At 47.4% G+C, this 23,428-nt stretch overlaps 2 protein-coding genes across 8 annotated transcripts in view; one reads left to right on the top strand and one right to left on the bottom strand.

Moving 5' to 3' along the window:
- Positions 1-23,428, bottom strand: part of STX3 (syntaxin 3) — a 111,702-nt gene that overhangs the window by 20,004 nt on the left and 68,270 nt on the right. Inside the window, 2 exon segments of one of the 6 annotated variants that reach the window (NM_001101971.1) lie at positions 8,117-8,371; positions 8,720-8,955. The exons of the other annotated variants lie outside the window; for them this stretch is intronic. The gene's annotated coding sequence lies outside the window, so the exon portion shown is untranslated. 6 annotated transcript variants of the gene reach the window in all.
- CBLIF (cobalamin binding intrinsic factor) lies at positions 1,377-22,803 on the top strand. 2 transcript variants are annotated; one of them, XM_059874969.1, is made up of 9 exons: positions 1,377-2,540; positions 4,736-4,912; positions 5,776-5,889; positions 6,318-6,458; positions 8,739-8,920; positions 15,364-15,541; positions 17,070-17,271; positions 19,645-19,763; positions 22,567-22,803. In XM_059874969.1, exons 2-9 carry the CDS (start codon positions 4,783-4,785, stop codon positions 22,626-22,628), a joined length of 1,128 nt encoding a protein of 375 aa, XP_059730952.1. In that variant the 5' UTR covers positions 1,377-2,540; positions 4,736-4,782; the 3' UTR covers positions 22,629-22,803. The 2 variants fall into 2 exon arrangements, with proteins under 2 accessions (XP_059730952.1, NP_001193168.1); NM_001206239.1 differs by lacking the exon at positions 1,377-2,540 and adding an exon at positions 3,729-3,845 and having other exon boundaries at positions 22,567-22,801.

Raw genomic sequence — 23,428 nt, 5'->3', positions numbered from 1 at the left:
ACACAGCTATTTTCAGTCCTTTATAGTTTCTTTGTATTTTGTGGCTTGAGGAGACTTTGTCCAGGCTCAGACATTGCAGCAAAGGGTCCCAGGGCCCAGGCTGTCTCACCTTTACCACCTGACCTAATGCATTCACAGGTTCCAGGATTAGGACGGACGCATCTTAAAGGTGTGAGGATGACCCTACTCCTTCACGGTGGACAGGGCTCTCCACCACGCAGCCCAAAACTGCTTTATCACCCGCCAAATGCTGTGCATTAGTTATATATCACTGTATGACAAGTCACCCTAAAACTTAATGGCTTAAAACAACAACACGTTATCTCACAGTGGAGGGACAGGTTGCCTGGGTCCTCCGGCTTTCATGACCCTGCATCAAGACGTCAGCTGGAGGACTTCCCTCGAGGCCCAGTGGCTGGGTCTCTGAGCTTCCACTGCAGGGGCCACGGTTTTGGCCCCTGATTAGGGAACTGGGATTTAGCATGCTGCGAGGCAGGGGGAAAAAAAATGAACTGAATAAAAATGAAAATATAACATATCAACTTTAAAAAATAAACTAAAAAAATAAAATTAAAAACATACTGGCTAGGTCTGCCTTCATCTCAAAGCTCAGCGGGGAAGGATCTGCTTTCAAGCTCTTTCGTGTGCCTGTTGCCCTGCCTGGCTGTGGGCTGGAGATGCTCTCAGCTCCTGGCTGTGGGCTGGAGATGCTCTCAGCTCTTCCCCACACAGGCTCTTCCACAAGGAAGCTCACAACACAGCAGCTGGTTCATCAGAGCTAGAAGCAAGAAGAGCCAGGGACTGCAAGCCAGACAGAGCTGGTCTTCTGCAACCTCATCCCGTCACTTCTGCTGTATTATAATTATCAGAAGCAAGGTCAACTCATACGCTAGAGAAGTTCAGTTCTGTTCAGTCGCTCAGTCGTATCTGACTCTTTGCGACCCCATGGACTGCAGCACACCAGACCTCCCTGTCCATCACCGACTCCCGGAGTTTACCCAAACTCATGTCCATTGAGTCGGTGAAACCATCCGACCATCTCAAGAGGACTGATTATACAAGGGCGTGAATGCCAGGAGGTGGAAACATAAGAAGATGTTAGACGTGTATCACACCCTAATACGTGTCCTGTGTTCTCGCCCCACACCACCACCGACATTCTCCAAGAAAGAAAGAAAATGCTTTATCACCCAGGCTATATATTTGTTCATTGATTCACTCATTCAGAAAGTGTTCATTTGATAAGTTGGTAGCAACATGGAGACACCTAGAGATGATCACACGAAGTCACAAAGACAAAGAGCTCATGAGATCACTTACGTGTGAATCTAAAATGTGATACAAATAAACTTATTTACAAAACATTAACAGATTCACTGACTTAGGGAACAAATGTACTATTACCAAAGGGGGATAAGGGGTAGGGAGGGATAACTTAGGAGTCTGGGATTAGCAGATACACACTGCTACAGATAGGACAGATAAAGGCCCTATTGTACAGCCCAGGGAGCCGTATTCAACATCCCGTAACAAATCAGAATGGAAAAGAATACGAAAAAGAACACACATATGTCTAACTGGATGGCTCTGCTGTGCGCCAGGAACTAACACGATATTGTAAATCAACTACATTTCAACAAAAAGACAAAATTAAAGAATTGTAAAGGATCCCTTTGATTCCGACTAGGAGCTAGGTAGCATCTCACGTACCTGCGACACAGCAGTGGACAGAACGGAGGAAGCCCCTGGCACTACGGAGCCGACGCTGCCCTGGGGAAGGGGCAGGCAGGAAACGAGGCGCACAGTGGGAGGGAGGGTGGGACCTGCGCGGCCGGGGCAGCGGGCGTCGGGGGGCCGTCTCTCACGCAGGGGTCTGGGACGGCGTCTCTGAGAGCTGACCTTTGACAGGGAACTCCACTCAGAGCTCCGTGGTGGCCTGTGGAAGGAGACCCAGGGTGGGATGTGCGCGCACACGTGGCTGATTCGCTTTGCAGTACGGCAGGAACGAGCGCCTGGTAACGCAACTATGCTCCAATTGAAAGTCTAACACTGAAAGATGAAACGGAAACAGGAAAACAAACAAAAGCTGGCCTTCGGGCTTCCCTGGTGGCTCAGTGGTATAGAATTCGCCTGCCAACGCAGGGGACACGGTTCAATTCCTGATCCGGGAAGATCGCACACGTCACAGAGCAACTAAGCCCCCAAGTACTGAGCCCGCGCCCCGGAGCCCGCCGTCCACGAGGAGCCGCCAGTGAGGGGTCCACACGCCACAGCAGCGAGCACCCCACCTGACGCAGCAAGAGAAAAGCCCGCACGGCAACGAAGATCCAGCACCGTCAAAAGTAAAAGAATAAACAAAATTAAAACCAAAACAACCTGACCTCTGAGCAGAGTAACGAAAGAAGTGACGAGCCATCGTGCCAGTATTTGGAGAAAAGATGTCCCGGGCAGAGGGGACAGCAAGAGCTGCGGGGACCGACAGGTTCGAGGAACAGGAAGTGCTGCAGAAGCTGCCAGGGCAAGGGGGACAGTGGATGGAGGTGAGGTCCGGAGGGAAGCCAGGGGGCAGATCTCACAGGGCCGGAGGTGTTTGAAGGCCTTTGAATCTTATTTTAAGTTGGGAGTCACTGGAGAATGGCCTCCTAAAAGAAGCTACTTAAAAATAGGTCGTTAGAAAAGAAAAAAGGTAGCTACCTCCTTCATAATATCATCATTTTCAGTTCTCCATGATAGGGGGGCTCACTTTGCTTTATTATACAGCCACAATCCTAAAAAAGTTAATATATACATATTGCTTAATATAGTTCACTGATCCCACATTTTCCGATTACTTACTTTAAAAGACAATATCTGAAATCCTTGGGTGTTTGAAACTGCTTTCTTCCCTCAGTAGGAAAGAGAAATTAAAAAATAAAAAATTCTGGGGAACTGCAGTCTGTTGTTTGCCCATGGGCTGGAACCCAAGTCGTGACGGCCTAGTTCACTGCATAAAGCCAGCCCACACCTGGCCGATGCTACCTGAGGGCCTCAGAGCACTTCTCGTAAAACAAGTGCCTCCGACTGTAAGTGGGGTGTTGCTGTTCATCACCAAGTCGTGTCCGACTCTTTGCAACCCCGTGGACTGCAGCGCACCAGGCCTCCTGTCCCTGACCACCTCCCGGAGTTTGCCCAGGTTTCCCCTCCGTGGATTACTGCCCCCTTGTGAAGAAGGGACTTGCGTAACTCAATGAAGCCATGCTGTGCAGCGCCACCCAAGACGGACGGGTGATAGAGGAGAGTTCTGACAAAATCTGATCCACTGGAGGAGGGAATGTCTAACCACTCCAGTGTTCTTGCCGTGAGAACCCCATGAACTGTGAGGCGGGGCCTTAGGAACCACCCCAACCTCAATGACGTGGTTGCTGAAAAATAGCCAAGAGGTTTCTGGGTAAGAAAAGGCTTAGGAGAAAGTCCCCTTAAGACTCGCACACTAGCCAGCCTCCCGGGACTTTAGTAAAGGACACTTGGCCTTCATCGCATACGAAGTCCCGAGTGTCTCCTCTGACCGTGCTGCCGAGACATGACCTTCAGATGCCTTGGAGGCTTGGGAGTAGGCAAGCTTGCGTGAGCAAATGGAAATCAGGATAAGCGCTTAGGAGTGGCTGGGATGGGGAGCAGGCAGACTGCTTTACAAAGAGCCGCATATATAAGGGGAAGCAGGGAAACACGAAGCCTGCACACGTCGGGACTCGGGAACAGGGGACGGGACACACCAGGAGACAGAGGCATGGCCCGAGCTGCCCTCCAGCTCCTGACCCTTCTCTGGGCTGCGACGAGGACCAGCACCCAGACCCGAAGCTCATGCTGTGAGTAGGGCATTTTTTCCAAGGAGGTCAAGGAAGCGGTTACCCTGGGGCCAGGCAGAAAGCTCAGACGCTGGCGTCTAATGACGAGAGAGGGCCTGAGAGTGGCAGCCGTGACGGGGCCCCTTACAGGGCGCGAGTCTGTACGGTTCATCGCTCCTGACTTAATGGCGCGAGTTCTTGGAGAGGCAAGTCTCTGCACTTTACATTAAGAGAGATTGAAATACTGTTGCGGGAATGATGGTTGATGATTCGGGGGGAGACCCTCAGTGACTGTGCTGACCATGTGCCCCTGGTGGGGAGAAGGTTGGGTACCTGCTGAGGATAGGTCGTAGCCCAGATCCTTCTTACATCTCATGCAAAAGTGAGAAAAAGATGGATGCAGGGCAATCAGTGATCTCTGGGAACATGCTAGAACTAGCATGAAATGTCTGTGAGCCACAGCGTTTGATGTTGCTAAGTAAAAAATCACTTTCTTAAAGATCAGAGTTCTTTGGAAAGATGTAGGGACTAACTGGGGTTCCCCGGGGGCTCAGATGGTAAAGAATCCACCTGCAATGCAAGAAACCCAGGTTCGATCCCTGGGTCGGGAAGATCCCCTGGAGGAGGACATGGCTGCCCACACCAGTCTTCTTGCCTAGAGAATCCCATGGACAGAGGAGCCTGGCGGGCTACAGGCCATGGGGTCACAAGAGTCAGACACGACTGCGTGACTGAGCATGCGTGCAGTGACTAACTGGCCTCAAAAGGAAACCTGAGCGTTTTCTCCATTTCTCTTTAATAATCACCCCTAACGGGGGCATCCCCAAGGATACCAAAGCTAAGAGATGCAAACATTTCTGAGAAGAGAGCGTGAGGATGAAGGGTTTGGTAAATGGCTTTGCCCTTCGCAGCTGTTCCCTCAGCAGAGCAGCCCTGGGTCGATGGCATCCAAGTGATCATGGAGAACTCGGTGATCAACTCCACCTCCCCAAATCCCAGTGTCCTGATCGCCATGAACCTGGCAGGAGCCTACAACGTGGAGGCCCAGAAGCTCCTGACTTTCGATCTCATGGCCAGTGACACAGCCGGTGAGAAACCAGAGCCCCTCAGCGGGCTCCCTGAGTCTCCACTCCCAGACCCCCTCCCCAAGTCCCTCCACCCCAGCGCTACCTGTGATGGTGCCTGAGTCACCAAACAGCTTTCCCTGCATCCCTGGAAGGATGGAACCTCGGGTCGGTGCATTCACATAGGAGGGCAGTAAAGCAGAAACAGCTCTAGACTAAATGTAAATGAGCAGGCTTCCGGGTCTGACTCCGCCACCTACTAACTCTGTGACCCTGATGGGCTCACAGATTCCCACCAGCCTCAGCTCTGTCATTCACAAAATGCAGGTCACTCGAGTAACAATAACACTAATAGCAGGATTTCCTTGACGGTGCAGTGGTTAAGACTCCACACTTCCAATGCAAGATGATGCAAGTTCAATCCCCGGTTGGGGAAGAACTGAAGACCCCATATTCCATATGGCATGACCAGAAAGAATAGATACGTTAAACAGGAACAGCAATAGTAACAAAAGCAATAAAATCTCTGTTCTGCCTGCCTCACAGGAGTTGCCTGAGGTCCAAGTTAGAGAAACCTGAGTAGAGTTAAAAGTGTCTTGTAACTAGACATGTTTCCATACGAACTTGCAGGGGTATTCTTGCTGCTTTTCTAAACAGATACCAGGAAATCTGAAAGAGGTGGTCAAACCACATAGAGGTCACCAGGTTAAACATTTCTGCAGTGTCTTCCCACACTTCTTTCCTTAAGAAAGGTCAAAAAACTATCTGATCACATTATTTTAAAAAAATCAAAATGATCTGGAAAGAAGCAGAGAGCTCAGCCTGACCGCTGGAGCTCTCCGCTCTGAGAATGCCTTTGTTTAACAGTACTGTTCTCTCCTCCACAGACCTGACTGCTGGTCAGCTCGCCCTCACCATCATGGCCCTCACCTCCTCCTGCCGAGACCCTGGGGACAAAGTGTCAACTCTGCGGACCCAAATGGAGAACTGGACACCTTCCAGTAAGACCTCATCAGAAGGGAGTGGGGAAGTGAGGCAAATGGCCCTTCCTGAGAATTCTAAATCTGTAAAGAGAAGGAGCGGAGGGTGGAGGTGGAGGGAAGAGAGCCGGTGTTCCTCCACTCAGGTCACTCTGATAATCCCCACATGAGATCTCCACTTCTGGTCCAACAAACTGGAAAAGACCGCCCTCCCGGGAGGACACGACTGCACGCCCTCCCCTGGAGACAGCAGCCTCCCTTGATTCCGTTCCCCTGCCAGATGCCATTCTTGTTCTGAGAGGCAGGAAGTTGTCTCTTGCCAATACAGTATCTTTCTTCTTGGACAGGGTTTCTAGCCATGTCCATTTCCAAGGTCTGGCTTTTCCTTTTCCACAAATGTCTTTCTTACAGTGAACGTTAGTCTTACGCAGGCTCCTGTCCCTCTCAAGGCCTCGGTTCCTACGCTTCCACCTTCTATGGGCCCAGTCTGGCCATCCTGGCGCTGTGCCAGAACAACCCAGAGACGACCTTACCCGTAGCAGCCCGCTTCGCCAAGACCCTGCTGGCCAGCTCCTCTCCCTTTGACGTGGGTAAGTCACTGGTTTCAAACACTGCCCTGAGCTTGGAACACCAAGGTCACTGACGGGTAGAGCTGGGGGGACCGTGGCAGGGGGTGCTTTCCATGGAGGAGGGGAGGGCCAGGAAGATGCCAGCAGGGAGAGATGCTGGGCAGACATTTGGTGGATGTGCGAGGGATAAATGAAACGTAAGGTACACATGAAAGAGAAAAGGAAAACAGAAAACCAGGACAAACCTTGACGTGCCTGGCAGTTCCAGAATCTCCACTGGAACCAATAAGCATGTCATCCAAGTCACGAGTCGTTCCCAAACAGCAGTTAAATTATTAAACCAACGTCTAGACTCAGCCCCACCCTGAGCCTCCTCTTTAATCCCTACTGAACTCCAGGAGTTGCTGGACAGGGAGTCCTGGCGTGCTGAGGTTTATGGAGTCGCAGAGAGCTGGACACGACTGAGTGACTGAACTGAACTAAACTGATGCGTCCACACTCTATTCTTCTCAGTGCTTCTCCTCACAACGTCCAAACATTCTCTTGATATTAAACAGCTCCTCTCTGAACCTTAAAGCCATGATGCTCTCTTTCAAGGAGGCACTGGAACCTTCTTCTTCCTGCATCCTGCGAGGCTATCTGTGAATGGACACTCTCTCCTCCACCCCATCACACATAATGACCCCTTCTCGGCATGATGCCCTCTGTGAGGTCCCTCATTTGTGGTCACCTTTTCTCCTCTGCCACTGTCTAAGCAACAGCATCAGCTCACATTTTCACCCCTTAAATATGCAACTTCAGCGACCTCTCTCATTTTAGTCCCTACTAGACCAACACTCAGGTCAATATTTGCTCAGGTATCTTCCCTGTGGGTCAAACACAGACTGGCCTCTGCTTCTCATCAGGGACCTTCTCACGGCTGGGGCGTCTCTGCCGGTTCAGGAAATTGGGACTTCTTGGCCAACACTGTCATCCTCAGCGAGATGATGCAACTTTGGGGTGGAGATTAGGGTGGAGAGGAAAAGATTAGTGAGAAAAAAAAAATGCCATCTGGTGAGTCTCTGGTTTGTTCTGGTCTCACTATGCCAGAGTTTGCCCATTTAGTTCACACATAATAAGAAGGAAAGGGCTGAGGACCCCTGTATGGGGTACCCCGGAGGAGGCAGGCCCCACCCACCCCCTCATCCGAGAGCTCCCCACCAAGGATCCCTGAACCAGGTACCCTGGAGGAGGCAGGCTCCTCTTCCCTCTCATCCGAGAGCTCCCCGCTGAGGACCCCTGTACCAGGTACCCTGGAGGAGGCAGGCTCCTCTTCCCCCTCATCCGAGAGCTCCCCACCAAGGATCCCTGTACCAGGTACCTTGGAGGAGGCAGGCCCCACCCACCCCCTCATCCGAGAGCTCCCCGCCGAGGACCCCTGTACCAGGTACCCCGGAGGAGGCAGGCCCCACTCACCCCCTCATCCGAGAGCTCCCCACCAAGGATCCCTGAACCAGGTACCCTGGAGGAGGCAGGCTCCTCTTCCCCCTCATCCTAGAGCTCCCCGCCGAGGACCCCTGTACCGGGTACCCTGGAGGAGGCAGGCCCCACCCGCCCCCTCATCCGAGAGCTCCCCGGCAGGGTAACAGGAGAGAGGGCAGAGAGGGCAAAGCAGGTACAAACAACGGATGCTGGAGGAGTTCAGAAAAGAGACTGCGCCTGTTGGGTGGGATGACAGAGGAGGCTTCGCTGAGAAGTGACGACGGCTGGGACTTCACGAAGCACTGACTTTTTGACAGATAAATGCTGGGACATTCGAAGTGGGGTTGAAAACACTGCCAGTCAGCTTTCATTCGAGGCGTGAGCCTTGGCGTCCTGCGGAGCCACTCTCAGGTCCTTGCTCCTTACTAGCGATGCCTCCCTGGGCAATTCTCTGAGTCTCCATACCCTCATCCCTGAAATGGACACAATCAGAGGTCCTGTCTCACAGGCTGTCCTGAAGGGTCAGGGAGGTTACTGAACGCAGTAAAGTGAAAAACCGAAGTTAGCCCCACCATCGTGTCCGACTCTGCGATTCCATAGACTGCAGCCTGTCCCTCTCCTCTGTCCATGGAATTCCAAGATTGCCAGAGTGGGTTGCCATTTCCTTCTCCAGGGGATCTCCCTGACCAGGGACTCAAGCCTGGGTCTCCTGCACTGCAGGCAGATTCTTTACCAACTGAGCCACTAGGAAAGCCCCCATTGAACGCAGCAATGCAACAGTAAAATGCTGGTTGTTCATACTGTGGAGGAGGTGGTCTTACCCTCTGCTGTGATCCACAGACGCAGGAGCAGTGGCGACCTTGGCTCTGACCTGTATGTACAACAGGATCCCCGTAGGTTCGGAGGAAGGGTACCGCGCCCTGTTCGCTCAGTTGCTAAAGAAGATCGTGGAGGATATCAGCACGAGGATCCGAGACAATGGCCTCATCGGAGACGTCTACAGCACTGGCCTCGCGATGCAGGTAAATGCGTCCTGCAGGACAGGCGGGCTCAGTCCCTGGTCAGGAAGATAGACCCCGCATGCCGCACAGCCTGTTCCCCCCCAAAATGCAGGTAAGCCTTAACTCCCCTCTACTTCACAGGTAAAGTAGAAAAACAAATATACATGAACTCTCTTTGCTTCCTTGGGGAAAAATAATAAACCCAAGAAATGTATTCATTTACTATTAATAATGATCAGTTTGTTCCTAAAAATTCCCAGGTGGCCCTAGTGGTAAAGAACCCACCTGCTAATGCAGGAGACATAGGAGACCCAGGTTCGATCCCTGGCTTGGGAAGATCCCCTGGAGGAGGGCATAGCAGCCCACTCCAGTATTCTTGCCTGGAGAATCCCATGGACAGAGGAGCCTGGCAGGCTCCAGTCCATGGGGTCGACAAGTGTCTCGGACAAAACTGAAGTGACTTCGCACAGGAGTTTGGTATATTTTTTAAAATAAGATTATTCGAGTAAGTCCTCAAATAACATTGACTTTTTTGATTCCATCTTGCCAATCAAATGTTCTTTTATCAGCCTTGGATCGTGATCCAAAAAAAATGTGGGATCGTATTCAAAAGGATTAATGAAAATAAGTCAAAGCTGCCTAGACATCTAATCTTTGTCAAGCTGTTTCACTCTCTCGATGTCAATTCAGCCTCACAAAGATCCCTACTACATGGCAATGCCAGATGCATCTGGTCATCCAGTCTACAGTCTGTGCAGTGTTCCCCTGGGTAGAGTCTCAGGCTCGGATGCTGTAAGATGCTGCTTGATGTAGCTCCAAATACAACCACACACACACACACACACACACACACACACACACACACACACCTCCCTCCGTTGATTAGGGCAGCAGCCTCCTATAGAAAACACACCAATAAAATAGCAGGGAGAGAGAGAACCAACTAGAATCGAAATTAAAGGGTCATCTGCAGCCAAATCATCTCAAAATGCCCTATAAAGTGAAGTGAAGTTGCTTCAGTTGTGGCTGACTCTTTGTGACCCCATGGATCCCATGGAGCCCCCTGCCAGGCTCCTCTGTCCATGGGATTCTCCAGGCAAAAAACCGAAGTGGCTAGCCATTTCCTTCTCCAGGGGATCGTCCCAACCCAGGGATCAAACCTGGTTCTCCCGCATTGCAGGCAGATTCCTTACCATCTGAGCCCTATAGGAGTAATAGAAAACCTACATCATGACCTTGCCAACACGGAACGGCCAAGAACCGGAGAATCATATTATGCTTAGTGAAATTAAACAGGCAGAAAAAAACAAACGCTATACGATATCACTTACATGTAGAATCTAAAAAATAATACAATGAATGTATATGCAAAACAGAAACATTCTCGTAGATATAGAAAGCAAACTTGTGGTTACCAAAAGGGAGACAGAAGTGGGAGGACAAATTAGGGGCATGGGGTCAGCAGATACAAACTACTAGGCATAAAACAGATAAGCAACAGGGTGTGCTGTGTCCACAGGGCTTTATAGCCATTATCTGGTAATAACCTATCGTGGAGTACAATCTGCAAAAACACTGAAGCACTATCCTATATGCCTGAAACTAAAATAATACTATACAGTCCATGGAATTCTCCAGGCCATAATACGGGAGTGGGTAGCCTTTCCCTTCCCCAGGGGATCTTTCCAACCCAGGGATCTAACCCAGGTCTCCCACATTGCAGGCAGATTCCTTAACAGCTGGGCCATCTGGAAAGCCCATAAATCAACTATACATCAATAAAAAATAAAGAAACAGAATCATGGTGTTACGATGCCAGCCCTAAATCTAATTTAGTTCTGGATTAGTGCAGGAGGATGTACAGAATGGTTTGGTGTTCTGTGTGCTAAATTAGCAATGCAGTGTACCGCATGGTGACTACAGTTAACAATACTATATTATATATTGAAAAGTTACTAAGAGAGGGAATCTTAACTTTTCATCACAGTATAAAAACTGTGGAACTATGTGTGGCAGTGGGTGGCTAGACTAGATTGCAATCATTTGACAGTATACACAGACATAAAATTAACAGTACACCTGAAACGATATAATGTTCCATGTCAGTTACATCTCAATTTTTAAAATATTTTTTAAAATAAGATTAAAAAAATCAGCAAAGGGCATAAATAGACTAGAAGTTCTTTCATGTTACACATAAGAGTGGATAAAAATCCCCAGTGTGCCATGGAATAAAATGAAAATAAAATCAGTTTCTACATCATGTTGCGATCAGTGGAATTTTGCCAGAGAACTTTGTTTTACTGTAAAAACAGAACACTGTTTTACTGGCTGAATCACACAAGAGTATTCCCAGGGCTCTGGTCTAGAAAGCTTTGTAGTGGAACAAAGGAAGTCCGGAAGAAATCCATGCTGTTTTGTTCATGACTCACTGAAAATAACCTTGCTGTCCTTAGTGCCAGAGAGAGAGGTGTTTGCTTTTGCTTATTTGGTTTGTCGGTTCTGCAAGGTACACTGTGATAAGCTGTACCTAAGAATTAAAGTTTTCCTTGGAAAAAGGAAGGGCCTCATTCATATCCAAATATCAAAGGCCAGGTGGATTTCTCGCCTCTCCCTAATCCAATCATGCCAGAGTTTCTTACCCAGGCAATCTGAAGTCTGAAATCACCAGGTATCTACTATATAAACTTGTCCTAATCTAAAATATTCTGGTGTCGAAAGCCAAGTGTTTCTGTTGCTGTTCAGTCTCTCAGTCGTGTCCAACACCATGGACTGCAGCACGCCAGGCCTCCCTGTCCTTCACCAACTCCCGGAGCTTGCTCAAACTCATGTCCGTTGAGTCAGTGATGCCATCCAACCATCTCATCCTTTGTTGCCCCCTTCTCCTCCTGGCTTCAGTCTTTCCCAGCATCAGGGTCTTTTCCAATGAGTCAGTTCTGCGCTTCAGGTGGCCAAAGTATTGGAGCTTCAGCATCAAGGTTTCTAAGCTCTAACAACTTGAGCTTGAATCCCAGACTGACCACAATCTTGGGCAAATATGCGAAAATGACTCTCTTGGAATTTCATTTTCCCTATCATAGCAAACATATAAAAGAATCACAGATAAAGGTGGATTTTAATAATTGTGGTCTCTCCCAAGGGAATAAGGTGAATTAAGCTTCCTCTGCAGCCTTCACTCACCTCTGCTTGCTATCATTGCCCTTCAAGTGACCTAGGCCACTCACATTGCTTCCCAGGGGCACTCATGGGGCCTTCCCTCTGTTTCTGAATCCCTGATCTTTCTTCCATCAACATGCCAATGCTTTCAAGGTTCCTCTGGCAAGAACTTAACTTGGAGAGGTAAACTTCTCCTGCCAAGCTATTACTGACTTCTAACAATTAACGGATCCATGTTGCTGTTGGGTCACTGAGTCGTGTCGGACTCTGCAACCCCACGGACTGCAGCACCATGCAATGCAGCAGGCTCCTCTGTCCTCCACTATCTTCCTGAGATTGTTCAAATTCGTGTCCACTGAGTCAGTGATGTTATCTCACCATCTCATCCTCTGCCACCCCCTTCTCTTTTTGCTTAATGCATCACTCCTTTCTAAAGAGTTGGTGTTTGCGATGTTTTATCCCAAAGGGATACAGATTGCTTAGCGGGGTCTGGGAGGGGAACATGGCTAGTGGACAAGATGTGGTTGCTGGGAAAACCTAACTGATGGCCTTTAACCAAAGAGCCCAGTAAAGTGGACTCTGGGAAGAGCCACTGTCGTGGTTGCGGAGGTCAACAGTGCCTGTCAGAACTGCCTGTTTGCTCACACTGTTCTCTCCAGCTCACATCCATGTCTGGCTCCCCTCTCCCATCTCCCATTTTTCATTCGAAGCTCAGGTGAATCAGTTGTCAGCAACCCCAGCACATTAACACGCTCTGGTGGCTGAGGTCAGTACAACCCTAAAGAGAGGGAGATGGAAGGACAGCTTCCACATCATACATTACAAAATGCTATTGCAGGGACTTCCTTGACAGGCCTGTGGTTAAAACTCTGCACTTCCACTGCAGGGGCACCGATCCCATCCCTGGTTGGGGAACTAAGATCCCAGGTTGCTGCTGCTGCTAAGTCACTTCAGTCGTGTCCGACTCTGTGTGATGCCATAGATGGAAGCCAACCAGGCTCCCCCATCCCTGGGATTCTCCAGGCAATAGTACTGGAGTGGGCTGCCATTTCCTCCTCCAATGCATGAAAGTGAAAAGTGAAAGTGAAGTCACTCAGCCGTGTCTGACTCTTAGCAACCCCATAGATGGCAGCCCACCAGGCTCCCCTATCCCTGGGATTCTCAAGGCAAGAACACTGGAGTGGGTTGCCATTTCCTTCTCCAATGCATGAAAGTGAAAAGTGAAAGTGAAGTCGCTCAGTCCTGTCGGACTCTTAGCGACCCCATGGACTGCAGCCTACCAGGCTCCTCCATCCATGGGATTTTCCAGGCAAGAGTGCTGGAGTGGGGTGCCATTGCCTTCTCCAAAGATCCCAGGAGACTTGGTAAAAAAAAAATTTTTTTAATTAAAAAAAATGCTTTTGCATAGCATCCCAACTGAACCTCCAATGACCACTCCAAAGGTAGGGCAGGAGCTATGGTTTCTATTTTACCCATAAGATAGAAAACTCAGTAGTGTGACTTGCACAGTGTATTCATCAAGGATCATTATGCAAATAACAGAAACTCCAACAGTTTTTGCTTAAGGAAAAAAAAAAAACCAAGACAAAACTGAGATTTACTATTTCACATAAACTAGAGGATCCAGGTGATTTCAGAATTAATCAGAATAAAGGTCTCAAATAAGATATCAGGGATCACTCTATCATCATCTCTCAGTCTTGATTTTTCTGCTTCTCTCCTGCTTCTTCAAAATGTCTGAGAAAGATGGTCACCAGAGCTTTCAGTTCAGTTCAGTTCAAGTGCTCACTCAGTCGTGTCCGACTCTTTGCGACCCCATGGACTGCAGCACGCCAGGCCTCCCTGTCCATCACCAACTCCCAGAGCTTACTCAAACTCATGTCCATCAAGTTGGTGATGCCATCTAACCATCTCATCTTCTGTTGTCCCCTTCTCCTCCTGCCTTCAATCTTTCCCAGCATCAGGGTCTTTTCCAATGAGTTGTTTCTTATCAGGTGGCCAAAGTATTGGAGTTTCAGCTTCAGCATCAGTCCTTCCAGTGAATATTCAGGACTGATCTCCTTTAGGATGGACTGTTTGGATCTCCTTGAAGTCCAGGGGACTCTCAAGAGTCTTCTCCAACACCACAGTTCAAAAGCATCAATTCTTCGGCCCTCAGCTTTCTTTCTGGTCCAACTCTCACATCCATACCTGACAACTGGAAAAACCATATCTTTGACTAGACAGACCTTTGTTGGCAAAGGTTGGTAATGTCTCTGTGTTTTGATATGCTGTCTAGGTTGGTCATAACTTTCCTTCCAAGGAGTAAGCGTCTTTTAATTTCATAGCTGCCGTCACCATCTGCAGTGATTTTGGAGACCAAAAAAGTAAAGTCTGTCACTGTTTCCACTGTCTCTCCATCTATTTGCCATGAAGTGATGGGACTGGATGCCGTGATTTAGTTTTCTGAATGCTGAGTTTTAGGCCAGCTTTCTCGGTCTCCTCTTTCACTAGCGCCTTAGTGATTACTAACCCGAAAGGGGAAGAGAAGAGGCTTCTCCCTCCGGGTGTCTGTATGTCAGGGAAGGACTCTGATTGGCGCATGCGTCCACCAATCACCGGCACCAAGAGGACGCACGCGGCGATTAACCCCTCCCCTGCATCCTCTGCTGTGGCCCGGGCCACGGAACCTCTGGCTGGCAGTCTTGTGTGATCAAATGAGGGGCCAGTCCCCCGAAGGGTGTGCAGAGCAGAGAGCGGAAGAGGTCTCCCACGGTGAGACAGCCAGGTTGTCCTAGACAACAGCTCCCCAGAGGCTTGCTTTGCCAGCTCTCCTCGCACTTCTACATCTAAGAACTGTGAGCAAGTACAGCCGCCCTGATAGCACTCCCTGGATAAGGACTCCCTGGAAGTCGTGTCCAGCTCAGTGCGACCGCATGGACGACAGCCCACCAGGCTCTTCTGTCCATGGGATTCTCCATACTGAAGTGGGTTGCCATGTCCTCCTCCAGGGGATCTTCCCGACCCAGGAACTGAACCTGTGTCTCCTACCTCTCCTGCATAGGCAGGCAGACTTTTTTTACCTTTGAGCCACCTGGGAAGCCTCAGTCTTAGTGTAGCTCAGATATTTATTGAGCGACTGCTATGTGACAGACACTGCACTAAGCAGTGGGGACGTAGCTGTGAATGAGACAGACGTTGTCTGGAACCTCTGGTTGATCACAAAGATTAGTGATCGAGTCTAACCCTTACAGGACTTAAAACGGCCAACTCTCAGCTACGCCTAACCTGTGTGTGTGTGTGTGTGTGTCTCTTCCCCCTGGCCCCAGGCTCTCTCCGTGACACCTGAGAGACCTAACAAGCAGTGGGATTGCCAGCAGACCATGGATACTGTACTGGACGAGATCAAGGAGGGGAAATTCCAAAACTCCATGTCCATTGCCCAAATCCTCCCTTCACTGAAAGGCAAGACCTACCTAGATGTGCCCCAAGTGTCTTGCAGCCCTGGTAAGGACTCTGAACATCTGTCTCTCCCTATAAAGTGGTGTCTTATGCCAGGAATGACAGGTGGACCTATGTGGACCAATTGTGAATGGCATAAGGGCTTGTTACACCTGTGACTTCCAAGCGGGCAGAGCCACAGCTGACATCCAGTCCCCCAGAGCTGTGTGTCAGCATGCAGCCATGCCGTCCTCCCTTGGAATTCAGGCCCATGTCCACTTCATTCAGCACCGGTTTATTGAGCACCTGCTACAGTAAGGCATTTTGTGGGATGGCTGGTGGAGAGAAGGTCCATGGTCCTAACAAATTAACATGACTTCCTTCATCCATTTGACAAGTGCACCAAACACGATGCAACATCTTATCATATCTGCTCTTTACAAAGCCAGGAGATAAAATGTAGACATAACTACAGTACTTGGAAGAGTGAAATAAATATTAAGTAGGGACTTCCTGGCACTCCAGTGGTTATGATTCCATCTGCCAATGAAGGGCGTGAAGGGTCAATCTCTGATTAAGGGACTAAGACCCCATATGTGTTCAGTCACTCAGTCGTGTCCAATTCTTTGCAACCCTATGGGCTGTAGCATGCCAGGCTTCCCTGTCCTTCACACCTAGCAGCCAAAAAAACATAAAATGAAAGCAAAATTGTAACAAATTCAGCAAAACCTTTAAACAATTGTCCACATTTAAAAAAAAATCTTTAAAAAGAAAGAAGTATTGAGTAGAAATAGAAGCACCACACGGTGCAAAAGCGAAGAAAGTCTGATCAATCATTGAGTTTGCCTGGGAAGCTCAGGAGAAGAACAAAGTTGACTTTACAGTCAAGGCTTAGAGATATAAAAATATGCTCACAGCGCACCACAGGGATGGGGTGAAAACCTGACCCAGAGATATTATATATTTCTTTCTAATCACATACTAACATAAAATATGGTTCTTCTTACATTGCATGGACTTCCTGGTACAACAGTGATTAGCAAGCTCCTTGTCAGCCTAATTACAGAATCTACAGAGACCACAGTTAAGCAATCCAGTCCCAATCGTACCAAACACAGCCACACTCACCTAACTCCTTAGGCTGCTTACCGAAGATTTCCCAACTTGAACAAGGTGGCCAGAGAGTCCTTCCTAGGACTCCACACTGGTTACCCAGGTATTCTGTTAAATGGTCTGAAACATATTACCTTTGCTTCCAGATTCTTCGGGTTAACAAAAAGCCCCAAGTGAACATGGAGTGCCAGGTACAATATGTGACTTAGGGCTCACAATCCTCCCTTTAGCTTAAAAATCCTTTTAACAAAAGAAATGTTCTTTATTAAGGGAGCTGTTGGTTCTTCAGCTGTGGCCATTTCTCTCGGATGGGAAACAGCTTCATAGATCACACCAGTTTCTCAGAACATTCCACAAGGGGCACAGAATCATTGTTATTTCTTGAAAGCCTTTCTGGGATGCTCTGCCGATAAGAGAGATTTTGCACCTAGACTGTGAACTCCATAATCTTCAATGAGTTTGACCCCTGTGGTCTTTGCAGATCAAGAGGTACAACCAACTCAGCCCAACTTTCCCAGCCCTGTTCCCACCTCAGCCTCCAACATCACTGTCGTCTACACCATAAGTAACCAGCTGAGGGGCGTGGAGCTGCTCTTCAACGTGACCATCAGTGTTAGTGTGAAGAAAGGATCCGTGCTGCTTGTTGTCCTAGAGGAAGCACAGCGCCGAAACCCCAAGTTCAAGTGAGTGCTCCAGTGACGTTCGCCGCTCCTTCCAAGTTCAGTCTGAATTCCCATTCTCTCTCTCTCTCCTTCCTTCGTGTTCTTGCTTTTTTCCCTTCTTATAAAGTAACCCATCTTTATCGAATAGCCCCTCGAGGTGCCTGCGATCTGGTAAGGAGGCAAGGCCCTCATAAAAATTAAATAGATGATGATGGAGTTTTCAAAACAGGAATTCAAAGGAGAGAGAGCACAGAGTGGATTAGAAGGGTCAAGGAAGTCTCGTGGCTTTTGGATTGCCTCAAAGAAGAGGCCTCATACAGCAAGATATGAAAGGATGGTATTCCAAGAAGAGGGGATTTTATCAGCCCAGAGTTAACAAGTGTTGGGTATAAATTCCTCTAACTCTTAGAGGAGGACAAAGCATTTGAGAGAGAACTGAGCAAGGAATTTAGGGTCAATGAATAAACCAGCTTGACTAGGGACAGAATTCAGGACTGAACTAAGTGAACGGTGTCTGAAGGGATAGACTGAGTGATACACAGACAGCCTGAAGTCCCAGGCGGAGGAAATGGGACTTCAGCTTGCGGTGAAGCATTGCAAGTTTTTGAGAAAGAAAAGTGTTGCAAAATGTAAATTGGGATGGAGAATGAATGACTAAGAGGAAAGCTAGGGCGTGACCACAGAAACGGAGCTGTTATACAAAGTGAGGAGGACTTTATCTAGGAGAAACGCACTCAGGCCAAGGAAGATGCCGCAGGGCTTGTGAGGGACTGGACGTGGAGGGGCAAGAGAAAGAAGCTTCAGAACTGTTGATGGGACTGTCAGGAACAAAGAATATCCTTCAGAGAAAAACAATCCCTTTAGACAAGTTCAGTTGTCTGAGTTTGAAACGGAATCATCAGGAAGCTTTTGGAGGTATAAAAGAAGTCCTAGAAAAAGAGGGCAGGAATAAATGCTGGAGAGGGTGTGGAGAAAAGGGAACCCTCTTACACTGTTGGTGGGAATGCAAACTAGTACAGCCACTATGGAGAACAGTGTGAAGATTCCTTAAAAAACTGGAAATAGAACTGCCTTATGATCCAGCAATCCCACTGCTGGGCATACACACTGAGGAAACCAGAAGGGAAAGAGACACGTGTACCCCAATGTTCATCACAGCACTGTTTATAATAGCCAGGACATGGAAGCAACCTAGATGTCCATCAGCAGATGAATGGATAAGAAAGCTGTGGTACATATACACAATGGAGTATTACTCAGCCATTAAAAAGAATACATTTGAATCAGTTCTAATGAGGTGGATGAAACTGGAGCCTATTATACAGAGTGAAGTAAGACAGAAAGGAAAACATCAATACCGTATACTAACGCATATATATGGAATTTAGAAAGACGGTAACAATAACCCTGTATACGAGACAGCAAAAGAGACGCTGATGTATAGAACAGTCTTTTGGACTCTGTGGGAGAGGGAGAGGGTGGGAAGATTTAGGAGAATGGCATTGAAACATGTATAATATCATGTATGAAACGAGTCAGCAGTCCAGGTTCGATGCACGATACTGGATGCTTGGGGCTGGTGCGCTGGGACGACCCAGAGGGATGGTATGGGGAGGGAGGAGGGAGGAGGGTTCAGGATGGGGAACCAAGGTTAGGATAAGTACACGTGTCTGCGGCCGGCAGACCAGCTCCAGAACTTCTCCAACTTCTGTAGAACAGGTCGGGATAAAGATCGCATTTCTAGAATACTTAACTTGCCAACGATCTTCTGAATATACTTTACTTCCTCTCCAATCTTAGCTTTAATTTTGCCTGAATTTTATTTTTCTAACTATAATTAGTAAATATACATAGGAGAAATTTTGAGGGGGGGAAGCATAAAGAAGAAGACAAAGCATCCATAGTCTATCCAGAACATAATCACTGTTGATATTTTTTATAATTTTACAGGTATTTTCTCCACATGTATTACAAGTAGTTGTGATCCATATATACATGAGATAGATAAATATTTCTCATCCAATGTGCACCCCACATTTTCACTCAATATTGTTGCATAAGCATTTTTCCATGTCACTGAAAAGTATTGAAAAATACGAATTTTATAACTGCCAGGGTCAACCTTGGATATTTATCCCTCACGCACCTGATGTTTTGGCCCATTGTTGGACATCAGCATTGTTTAATCTGCTTATTGATAAGTTTTTTAAAACCCATTCATATTTTTATTTAATTCCAAGTGAAGTAAAAGATTCGTTCATTAGCCATTTGCACTTTATCTTTTAGCCATCTTTTTCTGATCTCTGAGGCATTTAGAAGGTCTCTGGCCCTTCATCTTTTCTTATTGCCTGACTTGGAGCGAGGCATTAATCACGTATGATATTATTCTCACAGGTTTGAAACCAGAATGACATCCTGGGGACTTGAGGTCTCTTCAATTAACAATATCGCTGGAAATGTTAATGACAAGACATATTGGCAATTCCTGAGTGGCAAAACACCTTTAATAGAAGGTGAGTGAAGAAAAGGAATGTAGGCACTTTTTCCACTGTGTGAAGTCTAAATTCTTTCATTCCCATATTTAATTCATTCATTTATTTAGTCAATAAATGATTGTGAGAGTACGTGTGTATACAACAGTTGCATATGTAGCAGCTTTGAGTGTACATATGCACGTATATCGTGGGTACACAGTGATGTTAGACAGACAGATAGGTAACAAATGAGTACTGACTTAAAATAGTGTTTTTAAAATCAAGAATCCGGGGACGTCTCTGGTGGTCCAGCAGTTAAGACTCCACACTTGCACTACAGGGGGCGAGAGTTTGACCCCTGATCAGTGAACTAAGATCCCATATGCTCTGTGGCTCAGAAAAAACAAAAACAAATCAAGAATTCTAACACCACTCTGAGCTAGTGGAAAAAAATATTCAGTGAAGGAAAGTGGATTGACCTAAAGTAATAAGAGCTAAAGGAAGAAAAAGCAGGTGTGAGAAAGAGTTAAACAAAAAAGAACAAAAAAAACAAGTGTGTGATCTAAGAAGATGGCCACTTCGGGGTTAAAAGACACGTATGCATGAAACGAAAGAACAGCAAACTCACAGCCAGAGCAGATCGATGAGGGGGATAAAAATAACAGCTATCAATGTCCTGACATTATTTTATTTCCTGTTCACATCAACTCTGTAGGTATTAGTGACTCTCCTTTTAAGCAGAAAAAACTATCTCAGAAAGAAAGAGAGACTTCGCCCAGGCACATACGTAGTATGTGACGGAGCAGGAATCAAGTCCACAGCTTCCCTCAGGGTCCATTTTTCACCTTCTTTCATAGTGGTGTTTTTTAAAATCGCCAAAATGAAGGATGCTTGCTTGGAGAAATTGCGAAGAATGAAACTCAGACTCAGGAAAAACCTTAACTATCTCCAAAGTGTTTGCACAAATGCTAAAATGTTATCTGCCCCAAAGAACATTCGTCTACTTTGTCTAAGGATGATGTTAAGTTAACCCGATGTTCACAGAGACGTGACCATCCCTTCGTAAGTAGAGTCGTAGCAGAGTCAGACTGAAGCTTTGTCAAGATGCTTCATTGTCCAAGATAACAACGAGAGAGATGTCTTTCCTAGCACCTGTCATGAATTTAACAAAATCTGGCCCGTCAGAATTTGTGGAATTGCAGCCATGCATATAAGAAAGATTTTAGAGTCACGTAAGCCTTGGTTTGAAACCCCTTCTCTCTCTCTGTTTTAGCCACGTAGCCCAGCTTGTGGGATTTTAGTTTCCTGACCAGGGATCAAACCTGGGCCCTGGCAGAGCACTGAGTCCTAACCACGGGGCCACCAGGCAATTCCTAAAGCCCCTTTTCTTATTTTCTAGCTACTCTAGGCAGATAATGACTCTTCTCTGAGCCACAGTGTCCACAGCTGTCAATTGGAAATAGCATTACCCTTTAGGTTATTGTGAGGATTAGAAATGAGTAAGTTCAATGGCATTTGTTCAAAAATGCATATCACTATTGTCGTTATTTCTCTTACAATTTTCATCTCATTAATTGCCCTCAAAACTTAAGTCAGGCTTGTTCTCCTGTCTGCTAGTTACTTTTCTTCTCTTGGGAGGAAAAATGTCCTCCGAGATCCAAAACGATTTGGGCCTGGAATTGTCAAGCTTTCTGACGCCTGGTTACTTCAAACTTAATCATCAATTACGTCATAATCTGTGTGTTCCCTGCCCAGAAAGACAAAATTCTCAACCAACGGTCCTTCCTTAAGTCCTCCAAAATGTATGAGTTCCCAACTTGAATGCTCTAAATTTGGCTTATGTACGCCATTTTAATAGTAACAACTTTCCTGCACGTTTATTATGTGTTAGATATTGTATTAGGCACTTGGCAGTCATTATTTCTAATCCTGGAAATAATTCAGCATAAATACTAGTAGTCCAATTGTGTATAGGAGGGAAGGAGGCTGGCACAGTCTAAGGGCTTGGCCAAAGATTTGCTCCACATGGCAGCTGAGAGCCTGAGAAAAAAGACCTCAAAGTCTCAACTCCATGCTTCCTTCATACTAGTCAACTCGATCTTGTTCCCCTCAGTTCAGTTCAGTCACTCAGTCGTGTCCGACTCTTTGTGACCCCATGAATCGCAGCACGCCAGGCCTCCCTGTCCATCACCATCTCCCGGAGTTCACTCAAACTCACGTCCATCGAGTCGGTGACGCCATCCAGCCATCTCATCCTCTGTCGTGCCCTTCTCCTCCTGCCCCCAATCCCTCCCAGCATCAGAGTCTTTTCCAATGAGTCAACTCTTCGCATGAGGTGGCCAAAGTACTGGAGTTTCAGCTTTAGCATCATTGCCTCCAAAGAAATCCCAGGGCTGATCTCCTTCAGAATGGACTGGTTGGATCTCCCTGCAGTCCAAGGGACTCTCAAGAGTCTTCTCCAACACCACAGTTCAAAAGCATCAGTTCTTCGGCGCTCAGCTTCCCCTAACCCTAACCAATTTAACGGGCTTCCCAGGTGGCGCTAGTGGTAAAGAACCCGCCTGCCAATGCAGGAGACGTAAGAGACAGTTTCCGGCCCGTCCCTGGGTGGGGAAGGTCCCCTGGAGAAGGAAATGGCAACCCACTCCAGTGTTCTTGCCTGGAGAATCCATGGACCAAGGAGCCTGGTGGGCTACATACAGTCCATGGGGTCACAAAGAGTCGGACACGACTGAAGCGACTCAGCGGCCCACTGGCAACCAATGTAACGGGTGGACCCTGCGGGAGGGGGCGTGGCCACCGGCACCGCGGTCACTTCCGGTTGTTCTCTGCCTGTTTCCAGGAGTCGCTGACTACATACCCTTCAACCATGAGCACATCACAGCCAACTTCACACAGTACTAAGAGAAGGTGGACTGAGCTTCTATCAAACGTCCCCAAAGGATGGCTGGAATTGCTTTTTTCACATCGTTTGAAATCTATGCCAAAAAAAAGTGGGTATTTTCGACCCTACCATATTACTGGTTAAAATATGGAAACCACAATGTAAAATAAATGATGCATATCGCTGGAGTCTCAACGTCTGTGACCCATGAAAGAAATCTGGTTTTTCATGACCATGATGGTGAGACAGCATTTAAATGTAGGGTGAGGGAAAAGGGGCCCCTGGCTGATATATTGGAAGGTCATTCTGATCTTTTTTTGATTGTTTAACTGACACAGTCTTTTATTCTATAAGGGAAATCTTAAAAAAATTTTTTTATATCTTATACCAAGTACTCCTTTTCAAATCACCTATTATAAACACTGCTGCTGCTAAGTTGCTTCAGTCGTGTCCAACTCAGTGCGACCCCATAGATGACAGCCCACCAGGCTTCCCCATCCCTGGGATTCTCCAGGCAAGAACACGGGAGTGGGTTGCCATTTCCTTCTCCAGTGCATGAAAGTGGAAAGTGAAAGTGAAGTTGCTCAGTCATGTCCAACTCTTAGCGACCCCATGGACTGCAGCCCACCAGGCTCCTCCATCCATGGGATTTTCCAGGCAAGAGTACTGGAGTGGGGTGCCAGTGCCTCCTCCGATAAACATACACACACACACACAAATACATTCATCCATACATGTGACAAAAATTATTCCATATGAAGCTCCCAGAAGGTTCAGAACTAGATCAATGATGTTATATCACAACTCTCCCCTTCCATTT

Source organism: Bos taurus, chromosome 15 (assembly GCF_002263795.3).
Source record: "Bos taurus isolate L1 Dominette 01449 registration number 42190680 breed Hereford chromosome 15, ARS-UCD2.0, whole genome shotgun sequence".
Classification (NCBI taxonomy): Eukaryota; Metazoa; Chordata; class Mammalia; order Artiodactyla; family Bovidae; genus Bos; species Bos taurus.
The sequence above is the reverse complement of the archived record's forward strand: the minus strand, read 5'-3'. Positions and strand labels throughout refer to the sequence as shown.